Source organism: Chlorocebus sabaeus, chromosome 13, assembly GCF_047675955.1.
Source record: "Chlorocebus sabaeus isolate Y175 chromosome 13, mChlSab1.0.hap1, whole genome shotgun sequence".
Lineage (NCBI taxonomy): Eukaryota > Metazoa > Chordata > Mammalia > Primates > Cercopithecidae > Chlorocebus > Chlorocebus sabaeus.
In genome coordinates, this window is record NC_132916.1 from 92,928,557 (window position 1) to 92,947,725 (window position 19,169).

Consider the following 19,169-nt stretch of genomic DNA (forward strand, 5'->3'; position numbering starts at 1 on the left):
GGACCACGTTTCTTGGGAAAATGGCTGATTCTATGTCTGAGATAAAAAATGTACAAGACAAGACTGAGTTCTGTCATAAGGGAGGGAAAAAGTAATCAAATTATTATAAACTACTAGGATCATGTCAAAAGGACTTAGGCTCTAAGTTGAAAAGGTTCTTACTGACAAAGATGGGCAGGTTTGCGTATCAGTGAGAATGACTGCAGTGGATTAAAGCATATCAAATATACTTCAAATCCATGAATTCGTAAGGACACTAAAAGCATAAAAGTGGTCACATTTCAGTCTTTGGAAAACTCTGCAGAACAAAAGGCCTGATTTCTTTGAAACACAAATTGCAAATGGAGAAAAAAGGAAGGAAGAGGAACCTATTATTTAAAAGCAATGTAAAAGACTTATTAGTTGTGATTCTTGGATCACATTTGGATTCTGATTTAAACAAACGCCAACTGTTAAAAAAAGAAAAAGTATGAGCTAGTTGGGAAATTTGGTCACTGACAGGATATTTGGTTATATTAAGGAATTATTGATATTTTAAATGTGATCATGGCATTGTAGTTTTATTTTTATAGTAACCTTTCTTTTAAAGATACATGCTGAATTATATGTGAAGTAATAGGACTGGGATTTGCTTCAGAAGAGGTCTGTGGCAGGGATTTGAATGAAACAAATGGCTGTGAGCTCGTAATCATTGTTTCTGAGTAATAAATATATGTAGATTTGTTATATCTTTACTAGAGAATATATTAATATTTGAAAATTTTCGTAAGTTAAAAACAAAACCAGTTGAGTACACTACAGATTGTTACTGTTAAGGGTTTATTGGAGAACAAAAGCAGATGTTTGAACAGGGAGAGAGGACTGCTGGGATGACTAGACTTGAGTAAGGAGCTGTATCTTGCTGGCCTTGTTTGTTGGTATGTGGCACTGAAAAAATTAATATCCAGTGATCTAACCTGCCCCCAACATTTTTCTATCTTTTGATTTAGTGAAAAATATGTGGCTCTTCCTTTCACTTGAACATTTAGAGGCCACTGTAGGGTATTAATTGACCTAATTTCAGTATTGTTTTGTGTGAGAGACTAGGGAGGCCCTAGGAGAGGGAGAAAGACAGGGGAATGGCTGGTCATTGGTTCGGACAGAACACACAACGTTTATCGATTAAGTTTGTGGCTGTATATGGGCATGATTTGTGGTGCCCCAAAATAATTACAATAGTAACATCAGTGATCACTGATCATAGATCACCATGGTAGGTATAATATTAATGGAAAAGTTCAAAATATTGAGAGAATTACCAAAATGTGATGCAGAAAAATGAAGTCAGCACATGTTGTTGGAAAAATGGGCACCAGTAGACTTGCTTAATGCAGGGTTACTGCAAACCTTCAATTTGTAAAAAATGCAGTATCTGCAAAGTACAGTAAAGTGAAGCAGAATAAGTGAGATGTGCCTGTAATAGTAAAGGACTATTCAGCCAAATAGTTTCATATATTAAAGATCCATGGCTTAATCATTAATCCCGGATTCAGAGTTGAATTTCTCAGGAGTGGATTATGTCAGCAATCCAGGATGTGCTGCTTTGAATCCCTAGGAGTGCTGCCCATTACAAACCTTTAGACGCCCCCTACACAATCCAATCTAGTCAGTGGCCTCTGGGCTTCAAGTTATTTTTCAAGGAGCAGGTGATATTTTACACTAAGCAACCTACATTCTTATATTTGAAAATGCTACAGGTTTATAGTTTTTTTCTTCAGATGCAATATCTGCAATTTCAGTGACTGTCACTGGTAGATGTTTTGTTACTTAGGGTAACATAGAAAAAAAAAGCCTTGGATATTTTATATACACAATTAGCCATTTATGCTTCTCCTTTAAAAATAAACAAACATGAATTTGTTTATTAGCAGCAGACAGCGAAAGAGATGCATCTGGAGCAATATTTAAAAGAAACACTTAGGTTTAGTATAATAATATTAAGCTCTTCCATTTATCTAAGGCCTCATCTGTGCCTTGGCCTGCTGGGCCGTTTATGTCCTTTATTACTAATCCCCACAACCACTGGTGGGCAGAACTGGAGGGAGCTAAGGCTCCAAGAGGTCATTCAGCTAGTAAATGTCAGGAAGGCATTCAATCTCAGCTCTCCCAAGAGCTTATATTTTTCTGCTCTCCCACCACCTCTAACAGTGTACAAACTGCTGCCTTCTTACACTAATCTGTTTTTACTTCTCTCTGTGTAATGTACAGTAGTCCTCATTTAACGTGGTTGATAGGTTCTTGGAAACTGTGACTTTAAGTAAAATGACGTATGGCAGGTCCTTGAATAATATTGTTTCCTTCAACGTCATTTCATTATAACTTTGATGATAAAAAATTGGTTCATTATGCTTCGTTTAGCTTAAAGTCAGAGCTTCCAGAAACCTGTCAAGAACATTAACTGAGGATTTACTGTACTTTATCTCCAATTCTCCTGTCTTTTCATATCAATTAGAATTCACCTTTCTGCACCTTCCTGGTAGCCATCTGAGACTTCCAACTTCTCATGAAGAGTCTACCACTTTGAACGCTGAGAGCCTTTTTCTAGTCCCATACCCTACACTGTTCTTGACCTGGAAGAGTTCAGTGAACAGTTCTGTGTAAAAGAGCCCCCTTTGTCTTCCACGTGGCTAAAAGTAAAAAAGCCAAGGCTTCTGGTGAAACATCCTACAGCATCCTCTTCAGCTTTTCAGCTTGTTCCCCTCTGTTGGTATGACCGTTTATAAACTCCTCATAAGCCATTATTTACCCCTCTTTTAAAACAAACAGGCTAATTACTGTTTTGTGATCCCTCTTTATTTCCAGCAAGTGCAAATACTAGACTTAAGAAATAAATGGTCTTTATTTTTAAATGGCTATATTAGCATGTTTTTCTTTTTAAAATGTGCTTGTCTTAAGTATGTTTTCAAAGGAATGTCTGAGTAGCAAATGGCTAAAGAAAATGAGTATCTGGTTACATTTTGATCCCTTTCTTGCTAGACCTTACCTGTTATTTAATTATTCCATGTCATAATCATTTTTACTGAACTGATTCAACTATGCTATACTATGACATATCCAGCTTTCTAAACTTAACAAAAATTCCTTCCCAAGATTTCAGGCCAAGTTGTCATCTATCCTGTTGGTGCTCCTCCTCTGACAGAAGTTTCCACCTCTAATCAAGTAATCCTTTTCTCTTAAAAGTAGGATTTACTTTGCCACTCTATCTCTTCTTTCTCCTCCTTGCCACTAATCCAAAAGAAGTAATCTACTTTCTTCTCAAAAAATAGGGTGCTAGCTGGGCATGGTGACTCACCCGTAATCCCAGCACTTTGGGAGGCCTAAGTAGGAGGATCACTTGAAGTCAGGAGTTTGAGACCAGCCTGGGCTACAAAGTGAGACCTCATCTCTACAAAGGAAAAAAAAAAAAAAAAAAAAAAAAGGAATGCATGCATCATTTCAACTGCTACTAAATCTGGTTTAAAATTGGATTATGGATTCCTTCTTCAATTAAAGTTACCATAGCAATTATCTCTCACCATAATTAAATGGAAGGGAGCTTTTATGATGAAATGAATGTGAGGCTCAGAGACAAAGATCTGCTCGCACCCCTAGTCTCGTTACTAGCTTACAGCCATGAGCAAAAGTTACCTAACTTCTCTGACCTTTGAGTCTTCACTTATAATTTGGGTAGAATTAAAGTAGATATTCAATTCAAGTGGAGTTTTTAAGGATTTAGTGAGATGATACCATGCTTGGCACTTAATTTCTTCACTGCGCAAAAACATATTAACATTTACTAAAGCACTTATACAAACTACTGAAAAATTTAAACAGTCTGTTGATAGGTGTACTAAGTTCTATACAATTTTATCACCTGTGTATGTGTATCCACCACCATAGTCAAGACACTGAATAGTTCTATCAAAACAGGAATCCCTCCTGTTGCACTTTTATAATCACACCCTCTCTGCCCTCTCCACCATCCTTAACCCCAGCAATCATTGCTCTGTCCTTAACTTGTAAAATTTTGTGATTTCAAAAATGTTATGTAAATGGAATGAAACAGTGTGTAACCTTTTGAGATTGGTTTTTTTCACTCAGCATAATTCCCTAGAGATTCTTCCGAGTCTTGTGTATTGATAGTGGGCTCCTTTTTATTGCTGAGCAGTGTTCTATGGTGTGGATGTACAGCAGTTTAACCATTCACCTGGGCTGATTCCAGGTTTTGGATAGTAAAATAATGCTGCCTTAAACATTCGTGTACAGATTATTATGCGAACGTAAGTTTCTATTTCTCTGAGACAAATTCCTAATTTGCAGTTGTTAGGTCATGTGGTAATTACATGTTTAGTTTTAAAAATAAACTGCCAAACTGTTTTCTGGAATGGCTCTACTCTTATATTCCCCTCCTCAGCAATGTATGGAAGACTCAGTTTCTTTGCCAACTTTTGGTGGTGGTACCGTAGCTTATTTTAAAGCCAAATTTGTGACCATTTTCTTTACCTGAGCTAACCAAATACATTTGCTGGGGACCTATGTGGAGTGACTAGATTTAGAAAAGAATGGAGTTATATGTGATATGCCACAGTCTAGTCATATGCCACGTCAGGGCACATCAGAAGCTGTCTCCGATAACTCCCACCTCCCAGAAAATTCATTCACTTAACTTTCAACAGACTAACTTTATATGATAGGTCAATTTGAACTTGAGACATTGGCCCCTTCAGTCTCTACACAGTGAACAAAAAGGGCTTGGCTTTCCTTTTGTCAACAGTGGGCCCAAGCTCCTTTATTAATATTGGGAAATTGAACTGGACATAATTTGTTTCTTTCTCCCTTGTTTGACAATTTTATTGTCTTCTAGAGGAAAAAGATGTTTTTTGAAAATATTTTTGGGCACCCAAATTAGCACCTTTGAGTTTGCACTGGTCTAGAAATGAAGACACTGGAGTAGGAGTTAGAAGACCTGTGTGTGAGTCCTTGCCTAATTAGCTATGTCACTTTAACCCAATTCCCTTCTCGAGGACGGTTTGCTCAGCTGTATAAAATGGCTGGACTAGATCAACAGCTCTCAAACCTAGCAAGCATCAGAATCACCTGGACAACCTATTAAAACACCCCTTGCTAGGCCCCACCCCTAGATTCAGTAAGTCTGGAGTGGGCACAGTAATTTGCCTTTCTAACACGTTCTCAAATGAGGCCAGCAAGGTTGGTCCAGAGACAACATCTGAGAAGCTCTGGGCTGGACTATTTTAAAGTGCTTCCTGGGACTGTCAGTCAATACTACCCTCTCCCAAACCCTGCTCCTCTGTCAAACTCCTCAGATTTGCTTTCTGGTGAAATAATTTATGCACTTACTCTTTTTTTTTTTTTTTAAGTGATGCAGAGGTGTAGTAAAATATAATGCAGCAATTAAAGATATCCTAGAATAATTTTATTTGAAAATTACCACAATACATATTACATTTAGTTTTAGAAGTGCTATTTCACAAAACAGCTATATGGAATTGTCCAGAAAACATAGAAATAAAAATCTAGAAATATATATCCAAAATGTTAATAGTAGTTATCCCTAAGTGATGTAGCCACAATTTTTTTCTTTTTATGTTGTACCTTTCTGTGTTTTGTAATTTTGTCTATAATTCATATAATCATAAGTCACATATTTAAACAGGAATTATAGTAGGCAATATAAGTCTCAACTTCTCTAAGTTTCAATAATTACAATAAAGACCTTGTTGAATACCAATCAATAGAAGTAAGGCTTTTTTGTTTCTCGTGTGAAATAAAATTGTCCAGGATGGTTTTCAAAGGCAGGTATGAACCTGCTTATCCCTTTCTCTTAAAAAATGTGTTAGGTCACCTTTTGCCATTCTTCCTACCGGACAGAATTCTTCACTCGTGCACAAGTAGCCCTGGCCTCAGGGCCACTCGTTAAGTATCTCAATACTGCCCACATAGTGTTTCCATGACATTTTTCCACTGATAACTAGTGGGATCCATAGTCACAACCTTACAAGCTATTTCCTCCTCTTTCCTTCACAGTGAGTCAGAAAGCGTTTTGTCTGCATGAAGCAAGTTTTCTTCTTGGTTACATGTCTGTTAAAAGAATTAATATTTACAGCTAAAATAGGAATTTAAAAATTGCCACTGAAATAAATCTGTTTAAATGACAGAACCCATTCATCTGTGGAAATCTATTTTGTTCCACAATATAGGGGTTCATGGCCCCTCCTGGGATTTCTAGTTGTACTGATATCATAAGCATACCATTTCTTCACCAGCCATGCTTCTTAACCTTAAGGTAAGAGTGGGCATGGTTTCCTTTAAATATGATATATTAAAATGGTTTTGCTGCTAAAGTCACCTCTCCTTAAGCAACTGAAAATATTTCAGTTAATTGATACTATAGAAAAGCACTTTATTTCTGAGCTCTAGAAACTCTGTTTCCTAATAAACTTGTTTGGTCAGAGGCATGTCATCAATAGGGCAGCACAGTGGTGATTTTCAAAACACCACTCTAGGCCAAAGCTGCAGCAGTGCCACTGTTCCCTTCTACAGATTCCTTCCTGCGGCTGTTCTATAGGAAGGAGAAATTAAAGGAACTTTTTGATTTGTGAGTGTGTGAGCATGTCTTGAGGTAGCACCATTTTATATGTTGTGCTTTAACACCCACCCATGTTAGTATCCTCGAATGATTTCCTTACAAATGTTTTGTGCTTCAGAGGCAATATATTTTTATGTAACATCGGAAGACTGCTATGTAAATGTTGGCCCCATGGGTTTGTTCTCATTAGTAAAGTTACTGAATTTGCTTTATATGACTGGGAGCATCAGAACTGCTTGTTCACTACAGTGTTACAATAGCACCATCCAATGCCAACAATACTGTCTGTAGTCCAGTTATTCTAAAAGAAGTGAGGAGATGTTCATGTCTAGGACTTACTTGCTTTGTGGAAGAATAGGATCAAGATCCAGGAACTGCTATAGTGGTCCTTGATTTCAGCCCCATCTAGAGATGAAAAGCCACCAGTAGTCCTCTTCTCTCTGCCACATACACATCTCTTAAAGTACTTCTCATCCTGTAAGTGAACTGCTGGCCTTCTACCTAGATGTCTGCAAGAAGACATAACAAGGCTCAGCCTAACTTTTTAAATCAACAAGCTGTTTAGTTATATGTAAATTTTCATAGTACATCATGGCTTAAAGCAAATACGGGGTGAAAGTTTAATTTATAGATACCCATCTTTTTTTCTCTCTCTACCTTTTAAAAGTTCTTACAGAATGTATGCAGAAAGCCCAGGGTTGGAGGGCTACACTGATGTTCCCTTAGTCTACTGTTTCTGTCCCTTACACACATAATGGTTGCCAATTTGGAGGGACAGGATTTTCTTCCTCATTGGATTGCTTCTCACATTTTTGGTGTTTTGTTTGGTCCTTCCTGTCTGCCAGTCATTCATTTAGCAGGCCAGCATCCTAGGGGGATCAAGTGTGTGCCAAACTCTGTGCCATGCCGGGCTTTATGGCTCTCTTTGCCTCCTTCAGGGTAGTGTCTCAGGAGGCGCTCTTGCTTTCATAACGCAAAAATAGTCTTGTTTCTCCCAGCAGGTGTTAAGGTCCATCTTAAATTTACTACACCTTATTGGAATCACCTAATTCCTTGACTACCTCTCCCACTCTCATTTCAGCAGGAGGCGGAAATTCCTTCTCAGTGTGCTCTGTGACTGGAACAATCAGTGCCACATAGGAGATAATTACTGATTGAATGAATGAAGCTAGCCTTCCAGCCCAGAGAGAGAAATATCTTTAAAGTTTTTTTTTTTATTATACTTTAAGTTCTGGGGTACATGTGCAGAACGTGCAGTTTTGTTACATAGGTATACACGTGCCGTGGTGGTTTGCTGCACCCATCAACCCGTCACCTACATTAGGTATTTCTCCTATTGCTATCCCTCCCCTAGCTCCCCATCCCCCAACAGGCCCCAGTGTGTGATGTTCCCCTCCCTGTGTCCATGTGTTCTCGTTGTTCAGCTCCCACTTATGAGTGAGAACATGTGGTGTTTGGTTTTCTGTTCTTGTGTTAGTTTGCTGAGAATAATGGTTTCCAGCTTCATCCATGTCCCTGCAAAGGACATAAACTCATCCTTTTTATGGCTGCGTAGTATTCCATGGTGTATATGTGCCTCATTTTCTTTATCCAGTCTATCATCAATGGGCATATGGGTTGGTTCCAAGTCTTTGCTATTGTAAACAGTGCTGCGATAAACATACGTGTGCATGTATCTTTTTAGTAGAATGATTTATAATCCTTTGGGTATATACCCAGTAATGGCATTGCTGGGTCAAATGGTATTTCTAGTTCTAGATCCTTGAGGAATGGCCACACTGTCTTCCACAATGGATGAACTAGTTTACACTCCCACCAAAAGTGTAAAAGCATCCCTTTTTCTCCACATCCTCTCCAGCATCTGTTGTTTCCTGACTTTTTAATGATCGCCATTCTAACTGGCATGAGATGGTATCTCACTGGTTTTGATTTGCATTTCTCTAATGACCAGTGATGATGGGCTTTTTCTCATCTGTTTGTTGGCTGTATAAATGTCTTCTTTTGAGAAGTGTCTGTTCATATCCTTTGCCCAATTTTTGATGGGGTTGTTTTCTTGTAAATTTGTTTGAGATCTTTGTAGATCCTGGATATTAGTCCTGTGCCAGATGGATAGATTGCAAAAATTTTCTCCCACTCTGTAGGTTGCCTGTTCACTCTGATGATAGTTTCTTTTGAGAGGAATATCTTACAGTATTTATCCAACACAAAAAGTTGAGTCTAGGGTATCGTCAACATGGGTGCGATTAATGCCAAATTAGTGAGTTAGTAAAAACTACCTAATCCCAGTATTATTTTAAGACATCAAGTATATTTGCTAGATGCTAGAATAGGTTGTAGTTTTTAATTTTATTTTTGTTTTTACATTTATATTGTATGTTTTGTATAGAAAATTTGGATCTTGGAAACTAGATTTTATTTTAATTAATTAATTAGTTTATTTATTTTTGAGATGGAGTCTCACTCTGTCACCTAGGCTGTGGAGTTCAGTGGTGGGATCTCAGCTCACTGCAACTTCTGCCTCCTGGGGTCCAAGCGATTCCCCTGCCTCAGGCTCCCAAGTAACTGGGATTACAGGCACCCACACCGTACCCAGCTAATTTTTGTGTTTTTAGTAGAGAGGGGGTTTCGCCATGTTGGCCAGGCTGGTCTTGAACTCCTGACCTCAGGTGATCCACCCACCTCAGCCTCCCGAAGTGCTGGGATTACAGGTGTTAGCCACCGCGCCTGGCCACGAAACTGGATTTTATAATATAAGGGCGTAAGCTGTCCTTGTCCTTTTCCTTTTCCACCATAAAAACAGCCTGTTTCAGATCACGATTTTGAATATGCACTGGACAAAAATATATATCTAAAGGAAAGTTTTATGTTTTTTATTTTTTTTAAGTCAACAATGTCCTTTTTAAAAGGAACATTTTTGTCTGTCTACTTAGTGTAGAGTCCTTTCTAAAGCCTTTCTATGTAGCCAGCCTTGATGATATATTTTTTTAGTGATTGAAATTCTAAGGCCAGGCAGAGTGGCTCATGCCTGTAATCCCAGTGCTTTGGGAGGCTAAGGCGGGTGGATCACGAGGTCAGGAGTTCAAGACCAGCCTGACCAACATGGTGAAACCCCATCTCTACTAAAAATACAAAAATTATCCGGCGTGGTGGCGAGTGCCTATAATCCCAGCTACTCAGAAGGCTGAGGCAGGAGAATTGCTTGAACCCAGGAGGCGGAGATTGCTGTGAGCCAAGATGGGGCCACTGCCCTCCAGCCTGGGCAACAGAGCAAGACTCCCTCTCAAAAAAAAAGAAAGAAAAAAGAAAAAAAAAAAAAAAACAGAGGATAAGAAATTCTAAATCAATGTTGAGAAATCAGTTAATATAAATGTATCTAGGGTAAAATAACATTAAAAAATGTTTAACGTGTCACACAAAGGTATTAATGCATCCCAAACTTACATTTGGTCAATGATACTGTGTCCGGAATTGGTGGGTTCTTGGTCTCACTGAAGGGCTCCTCAAGTGCCGCCGAGTGGATGCCGAGGCCGAGGAGGCGCCGAGAGCGAGGGCTGCTAGCAGGTTGTCACCTCTCAGTACATCAACCTGGCCATGTTTATTGTGGTTTAAGAAGATTGTTTTTAGATGATTACTCAAAGCAGAGACATCATCGTTAGACATCTTAACATCCTCTCCCTCTCTCCATTTCCAAGTATAACTATTCAGGTATACAGAACTAAGTCAAATCTTATAACCAACAGGAAAGGGTTGTCTTTTGTTTTTTAAAATAATTCTTTTTTTTTTTTTTAATTTATTTATTATTATTAAACTTCAAGTTGTAGGGTGCATGTGCACAACGTGCAGGTTTGCTACATATGTATACTTGTGCCATGTTGGTGTGCTGCACCCATCAACTCGTCATTTACATCAGGTATAACTCCCAATGCAATCCCTCCCCCCTCCCCCCTCCCCATGATAGGCCCCGGTGTGTGATGTTCCCCTTAGACTTTGTAACTGTGTTCCAGAAATGTAACAACCAACAGAGCTTTAAGCTGCAGCTATAGTCATATGCACTGAGAAGCTTTAAAACTTTACTTTGGGGAATAAAACTAAAAAGATGAAATATAGAGATCTTTCTCAGTGTAGTGGAACAAAATAAAATTATCCTCTCTTAAAATAAATGGCAGTTAGGGGAAGTAATTTCTCCTGTCATGGATAAATGGTAGGGAACACAAAATCAGCATTTGAAGTATGTTAACTCACAGTGTTTTAAATGTAAGGAATAAAATACATTGTACAGTACCTGTTCCCAAGAATGGCTGCAGTTTCATGTTAAGTCTTTAAAAATACATAATGTGCTCAGCAAATAAAACTATAAAAACTAGATAAAAAAAAGACATTAAGCCAAATTTTAAACTTTTTCTTTTTTACTGGGAGGGTCCATTTTGTGTTATTTAATTTAATCAGCTCAGCCTCTTTTGTAGTTGTTCCTCATCTTGAGTTCACATTCACAGGCATGCAAAAGAAACCTTTTCATAGTTGAGGCAATACCAAAGATTGGAAGTCTCTAAGCCTCTGTAGTTTTCTGTCATTCATCTGTAAAGTTACAGTGGGAAAAGCACGGATTAGAAATCAATTTCTTTCTAAGCCCACCATGTCACTTAACAGCTTTGCTACCTAAGCAAGTTTCATACGTTTTCTGAGCTTCTGTTTCTTCATAGGTAAAACAAAGTTTCAAATGCCTGCTTTACTAAACCACAGGACTGTGCTGCGAATGAAAAAAATCAAAGTAGGCTTAATAAGGTGTTTTACACATTTCATGTACATCCTGTTAGAATTCCCATTTTATGGATGAGGAAAGGCTGAATGGGGCTGGCTGATAATTCTTTGTTATGGGGGCTCTCTACATTGTAGGAGAATGTCCCTGACCTCTGTCCACTGGATGCTAGTAGCACCCGCTCCCAGTTATATTGACAACCGAAAATGTCTCCAGATACTGCCAAACACCCCTCAGTACACAAAATCACCTCAAGTTGAAAATCACTATTCTGTATAGCTAAAATTCTTAACCATTTTCTTTTTTTTCTTCTTTTTTGAGACGGACTTTCCCTCTGTCAGCCAGGCTAGAGTGCGGTAGTGTGATCTCAGCTCACTGCAACCCCTGCCACATGGGTTCAAGTGACTCTCATGCCTCAGCCTCCCGAGTAGCAGGGATTACAGGTACCTGCCACCATGCCTGGCTAATTTTTGTATTTTTAATAGAGACAAGGTTTTACCGTATTGGCAGGCTGTTCTCAAACTCCTAACCTGAAGCCATCTGCCTACCTTGGCCTCCCAAAGTGCTGGGATTACAGGCCACTGGAGCCACTGTGCCCGGACTCTTAACCATTTTCGTAATGTCATTTATCAGTGTTATCCTTATGCTAAGTATTTCCTGGTTGGAATACTCCCTGACATAGCAATTTTCAGAATTAAAGATAAATGGTTTCTTCCATTGTCTTTCTGTCTGAATATAAGCAGTGGCATTGTCTTCTTTGTACAGTTGTGAGCTTCCTGTCCCTGTAAACTATGTAGAAGCAGAATGTTGCCTGCCAGGGATGCTGCCCACAGTGACCCCTAAGTCAAACTCAGTGACATCTGGTCTTCCTTCCCCTGTTTATTATCACAGGCTCTTCTGGCCTCTTTTCTCATCTGTTATATTCACAGACTTCTAATATCTCTTGTCAACTGAGAGACAAGGGAAACACATGGATTTTCCTAATCATTATTATTAGGTTTTGAAGGGAAGGTGAGTGTTAAAGACAGAGAGAGTTGGTGGCTCTACAGCAATGCAGGTTTTATGTCCAGCACAGACCTGCAGAGGTGGGGGACCAGCTGAATGCCAGCTAGAGCTCACCTCTGCTTACAGGCTGGGGTATTTATAGGTATGGGCAGGAGGGGTCTGGGCAGTATGGCTTGCTGCCCAGCAGGATATTGATAAGATGTTCCTATGATCAGGCGGTTTGGCCCTTTTTCCAGTGGGATGTCATAGATGTTCCTTGGGCCTTTGTCCAGCAAGATATGATAGGGATGTTCCTTCCGTTGGGCCGTTGCCCGGCAGGGTATGATAAGAAAGTCAGGTGGTTGGGCAGGATGTTTCTCATGGTCTGAACCCCCATGGAATGTTTTACTTTGACCAGGGTCAGTGAAATGGTGGCAGGGCGGGGCTTACCAAATGGTGCAGCTTGAACTAACAGTGATCTCATTTGAGCTTCACAGTAAGCTCTTGAGGTTTGCATCAGTTGTCCATGTTTACATTTTGTTTAGGAATCAACCTTTCCTCTTTGCTGCTCCTTCCAATTTGATGTTCTCTTGATAGAGAAACTCAGCAGGAAGTTGATACGGAAACTCAGCAGGTGCCTTTCTCACCAGCACCGTACGAAGGGTAACATCCTTCTGAATTACTCAGCATAAAGCAGATGCTTTCTGCCCTGTGTGACCCTCCCTTTTCCTATTCTTTTAACAGAGATAGTTAAATATACACCCCTTTTTACTGCATTCGGGGACTTAAGGACATGCTATTGACAGATGTCCCATACTTCCCCAAGAGTAGAATGCTTTTACTTCTCTTGCTCACACCTAATACGAGCTTCCCAAGCCTCCCATACTTCACGACCTATCTCTGCTCTATACTTGACTCTCTTCCTCATGCTGGCACAGTTCCCAATGTATTGTCACCCCTGAACTAAACGTTTCTAAACATTTATGATTGACTTCGTTATGTTTGTTTCTGTTTTCAAAACTATTGGGAAATTAGATACATTTGATCTAGGCCTCATTACATAGTCTGAAAATATTTTGTACATAAGACTGTGTGAATTAGTTTTTTTAACTCTAGGTTTTAAGATGAATTGCTGCTGACCAACCAATATAAGTGAAAGTATCACCATGACCTAGGAGAAACTGGTATTATTACCTATAGGGATGAGGACCGGGAATCGCCCAGGAATGAGACTCAGAATTCTAAATATGGAAGGTCCAAAACAATAGTTGTGAACCAATGGGAACGAGGACTGGATTACTTCATGGCAATATAACTTTAGTTTCAATTAACTCTTTTTCTCCTTTAAAATGCATGTGAATCATCTTAATTATCATATGGTTCATTAAGAAAAGACTAATTGGCTCCTGCTATAAAATACAATGTCTAGATCCACTAAGAGTCATTTTTCTGTTTAAATAAGTGTATGTTCTTATTGACCAGACTTACCTGATTCTGATTTGATGTACCTGCAGCCATTTTGTCATATTATAGAAGTAAAGCACTGTGGGTTTTTCTTCCTTCTCCAGGTGGCCTTTTTGAAGATGTAACTATGAAGCTGGGCATTCTCCTCCCCTGGCAGACAGCTCTCAAGCAGGAGCACACTGAGGCCAGCAGTCAGCTCAGGAGGCATCAGTTACAAAGACAAGAACCAGAGCTATGAGATAAGAGCATTGCATTGAAGTTTTAAGTTCACTTGTTTGCATATATTCTCTAAGAGAGGAGTTAACTTTAGATCTTTGAAAACCCAGGACTGTGAAGAAAGTCATAGTAGCAGGTTGAGGCAAGTATAGAAGTTACATCTCTATTTCCCACAGAGAGGAATATTCACATATGTGCTGTGTCAGCACCACCTGGAAGGTTATTAGCTAATGGAGACCCATCTGTCCTGTGTGGAATCCAGTGAGGAATTTTATTGGTGGAACTGAATGTTAACTGCTATAGATCCTAGGAGATAAACTTTTAAAGAGTTTCTTAGGATCTTTTAAAACAAATTTTAAAAAAGAAAAATAGAAAACATTTAATACTTTATTCAGAGGAGATGCTCAGTAGATGTTTGTTGAATGAATGATTATCAAATCAAAGGATTTCCCATTTATGCAAATCTGCATGTTTCTTTTGTTATTTCCTTTACCATACACTATTGCAAATTAATAAATACACCGCACTAGCATCCTGTTACAGAGTTGTTCTATTCTTTGTGTACCAGCACAAGTGGTGAGGAAAACTTTGAGTGAGAATGATGGAGCTACTGGGAATCCCACAGAGTACAGGCTAGCTCCTAATTTCACAAAGAACGTTTGAAACTTGCCTAGAATCACACAGCTAGGATCAAAGCTGGGACTGGAGCCAGGCAGGTCCATCTCCTCTGCCCAAGATCTGATCTATCTCTCTCTGACATCCTCCTTTCCTGCTCCATGATCAGGAGGACAGTCTCTGGATTTGCAGATATGCTTGCTGCTCAATTGGCATTAATCCCCACAGACCACCTAATACATCTTGCCTCAAAAACCCTGAGTTTTCTATCTGCAAGTGTTCTAACTTTTTTTTTTTTTTTTTTTTTAAAAGATGGAGTTTGGCTGTCTTTGCCCAGCTGGCGTGCAATGGTGTGATCTCGGCTCACTGCAGCCTCCACCTCTGGGGTTCAAGTGATTTGCCTGCCACAGGCTCCCGAGTAGCTGGGATTACAGGCACCCGCCATGACGCCTGGCTAATTTTTTGTATTTTTAGTAGAGACGGGGTTTTGCCCTCTCTACCAGTCACCAGAGGCTGGTCTTGAACTCCTGACCTCAGGTGATCCACCCACCTCGGCCTTCTAAAGTGCTGGGATTACAGGCGTTAGCCACCACGCCCGGCCTCTAACATTCTTAACACAGGTGTCACTTGGTGTTTTATGATTGGGTGAACTTTTCATGATTTCTTCCTGGTAGTGCAACCAAAACATTTGTCTCACTGTCAGAGCAGTGGTATAGTGTTCCTAATTCTGTAACTTGTAGACTGACATAGGAATAATACCCAACTGTTGATCCTGCAGAGTCATTTTATTGAGCACAGTTTGAAATGTTGAAGTTCTTAGTGATACATCCAAGACTCACAACCACAGAAGATATTAGTTTGGCTTCACTTAAGCTACTAGACTCCCAAACATCACGCTGACTTTCCATTCTTTAGATTCTTATCTGTCAGTATACAGCAGGGTTCCTCCACCTCAACACTGTTTACATTTTGGTCTGGATAATTCTTTTTGTTAGACACTGCTTTCTGCGTTGAAGGATGTTTAGCAACATCCCTGACCTCTACCCACTAGATTCCATTAGCACAGCCCCGTCCTCCACTCCAGTTATGTTGACCAAAAATGTCTGTATTGTTGTGATTGACAAAATTAACTCCAGCTGAGAACCACTGCTGTAGAAGATATGGTCTAAGAAACAAGATTTGGTGACTGTCTATAGAATTGTGTATTGCCCATGACAGATTATTACAAAATCTGAATCTTCTTCTGGCATGTAGCCTGAGCTTAGTATACCATTTTTTTTTCACAAATGAATACATTAGTGGTGAATGCCTTTATGCATGACTGTTTCTTATAGTTCAGTTTATATTGGTCTAATGTTGGAAATTGGAATAACTTAGATGAAGCAGAGTTCGGCCTGTGCATAAAAAAGAATTTTCTTCTGAGATAGTTTTTCTCCCTCTGGAAAAACACAATGGCCATACTACCATACTAATGTGTGTTTATGATTTAGATCCTAAAGGTGCTTGTGATTGTACAGATAACTCTGTACTGCTCAAAAAAAACCAACTAGAAGAATATTCTAATTTACTAAACTTGCCTCCCTAAGAAAGTCAAGTTGAATCAAATGTAGTGAGACACCCTCATCTCACCTCTTCCTTGGGCCTTAGGAGGAACCAAGCCAACTTTCTTTCTGATGGCACAGTGTGGGGAGTGGAGGTGGAATGACCATGACCATGAGAAACTCTGAGGGACAGAGGTAAGAGGAGGTCATGCTACACACACGTGCACACAAAGAGCAAGTTTCTGGCGACACTATAGTTACTGTGCTTTAAATTGCATCTGTCATGAATCACATAAATCTTGTCATGGTGAAGTTCCCAAGCTCAACAGGTCTCCATTGGATCTTCCACAGTTGGGAAGGGAGGGCCAGCAGAGCTGAGCCAGTGCTCAAAGTGCGTTATTCACATGTAGTCACTGGGTAGGCCTGAGGGGTAACATATCTGTACCTGTGAGAGTCTACTTTGGGGTTATAGGGCATGAAGGGAAATGGGAAATGGTCCTTTCTATCTTTTTGTTGCTCCGGGTGGGTGAATTGGTGTGTATGAGATACATGCACAGAAACAAAGAGACACAGGGATAGCATGAAAGACATTTAAATTTCATTTTAAACCATGCTGGGAGGGCTAGACAATGGAAGCAGACTGTACAAAATTAATGTTGACCCTTGGAAGTCGTTCCACATTAGCCTCCTGTGTCTTGTGAGTATAATTCCACAATCTATTCAGTAGCATTCTTAGATAAGGATACCACAGAATGCAGACATGCTATTAATTGGTTACCAAGGAACTCTTAGTAAAACACCAAATTTCTAGTCCCTTTTTTGTGTCTCTAAAATCTGCTGTAAACAAGTGGTTCTGTGAACTTGTTCTTATCTAGGATAAAGTTACAGTAAAATTACAGTGGATAGACCCTGTTGAAAACTTCTGTCGGCCACTCATTTTGACAAACCTATATAGGTTTCTTCATTCAGTGAGGACTTTTAGAACATCTACTGAATTTCAGGATAGTTACGGGTACTGCAGATGGAGACAATAAGACAAAGACCTTGCCCTCATCGAGCTTACATCCTCATGGAGGAAGCAGACAAAAAAGAAGTACTATGTTTTATCATAAAATTATTATATATAATTTCTGCAAAACACAATAAGACAAAGATGGGTTAAGAAAGATTAGGTGCTGTTTCAGACAGGAATGGCTCAATTGAGCTTAAAGTATATGTATACTGTTGGTACCATATATGGTTAAAATAATCCAATTCCATCAAGAGCTGCATTGTTAAAGACCAACAGATCACATACAAACTGCAGCCTTGCATCATTTTGCCAAAAGTACCTTCACTAAACAAGGATCTGCCAATATTAGCAAAGCATGTTTGATTCCATGGATACCAGAAAAAAGAATCTGATTAGACCCAGACATGCTGATGTAACTGGCCTTGTGCAGGCATTTTGGTAATTAAGTCTGCTCAGTAGCCACTGTTGTAAAAAGTGCTGACAGTGTTAAATAGTTTTTCTTTTGCATGATAGATAAAGCCAACCTAGTTGCTGTTCCTGTACATTTGTTTTTGCGCCTAATGTATAACAAAGATTAATTGAGATCTGCATTTCATTGTTATTCAAGAACGTAGGAATGATTGGTATGCCTTAGTCTATAGTTAGAGAAGAATCACCGTTAAGGTTACCCATCAGAGGACTGTGTCCCACTCAATGCTTATTTAAGAGTTCTACACATTCTTAAATCTTAAATATGCAAGACCACTCAATATGATTTAATGTAACCATTTCTCTTGGTTTGCATTTTAAGATGCTTTTACATTTTAAGGTACATTTTACCTTTTATGATACATTTTACATTGTAAGATACATTTGAGATTTCATCTACTGAATCAGAGCTCATCATCAAAACTTAATCTGGGAGAAAAAGTAGAGGGAGTTAATGGAAATCAGTCATAAGAGGTAAATCCTCCCAGTTTTAAGAAGAATGGCAATCACATAATTGTTCGAAACAACATTTTAAAAAGCATCTAAACTGTACTACCATTCTTTTAAAAATATGTCCCTATTTCCATTCTGAAATAAAGTAATTTGTTCTCAATCTCATTACATATAAATTATGAAACCCATTTTCAAGGCCACACTTATTCTAGGATCCTTTGGTTACAAGGTACAATAAACAGAGTGCAGGATTTGTGTCCTACTTGTGTCTTTTAGTAGCCTTCCTGGGATCTTTGGCAGCCTTTCTGGTCAGAATGACAACTGCTGACCAGATGACTACATTTTCTTTATTCACCTTTCTCCCCTGTTATACACAGCCTGATTAGTTTCTTTCTATAAATATTTCAATATTGTTTTTTGATCCCTTTTTAACATTTCATAGATTCAAACTATTTTCTAATTTATTGTTTTAGAAAAAAGGTGAAAATGATTTTTATTGTCATAATTTGTATGCACTCTATTTGTGTTTTGGTTACAAATTTCAATATATCTGCTTTTTTAAAAAAAAAAAAACCCTAAATCATAAACATCATAAGTGGTTAACTTACTTTCAAGCAGTAGCAGCAGTAGATTGCCTATATGGAGGTTCTGGCTGAACTCTTCCTAGACTCAAGGAAATCAGGGCTTGTCACCCTTTGCCCAGTACCCTTCTCAGCCTAAAAAGGACATGGCAGGCTTTCTGCAGATTGGGAAAGAAATTGTAAAAACAAAGCGCTTTATAAGTGCCCACAAAAATAATGGAATCTTCTCTCTTTTTTCACTGGAAACCAGTGAAGGGAACCAGTCTTTGTGAAAAGGATCTCTCAGACCTGTACCTCCCCTTACATTTCCCACACTCTCTTCCTCTCTTCCTAGGCAATACCATTTCTAGAAAGAAGAGCCAGAAATGCCAGCCTTGATCACTCTGTGCTCCCTTCCCTGAACCCACACTTGGGTTGATCACTGTGTGACCACTTCACTTGAAACTTTATCTTC

General features: G+C 39.1%; 1 protein-coding gene across 2 annotated transcripts in view; it reads left to right on the forward strand.

The window, feature by feature from the left end:
* The window catches only part of UBE3D (ubiquitin protein ligase E3D), a 173,751-nt gene extending 159,166 nt beyond the window's left edge, over positions 1-14,585 (forward strand). For both annotated transcript variants that reach the window (XM_008006451.3, XM_038002199.2), the window contains one exon: positions 13,934-14,585. In XM_008006451.3, the coding sequence (XP_008004642.1) occupies positions 13,934-13,954 (21 nt within the window). In that variant the 3' untranslated portion in view covers positions 13,955-14,585. The remainder of the gene's footprint in view (positions 1-13,933) is intronic.
* The last annotated feature ends 4,584 nt before the right edge of the window (positions 14,586-19,169 follow it).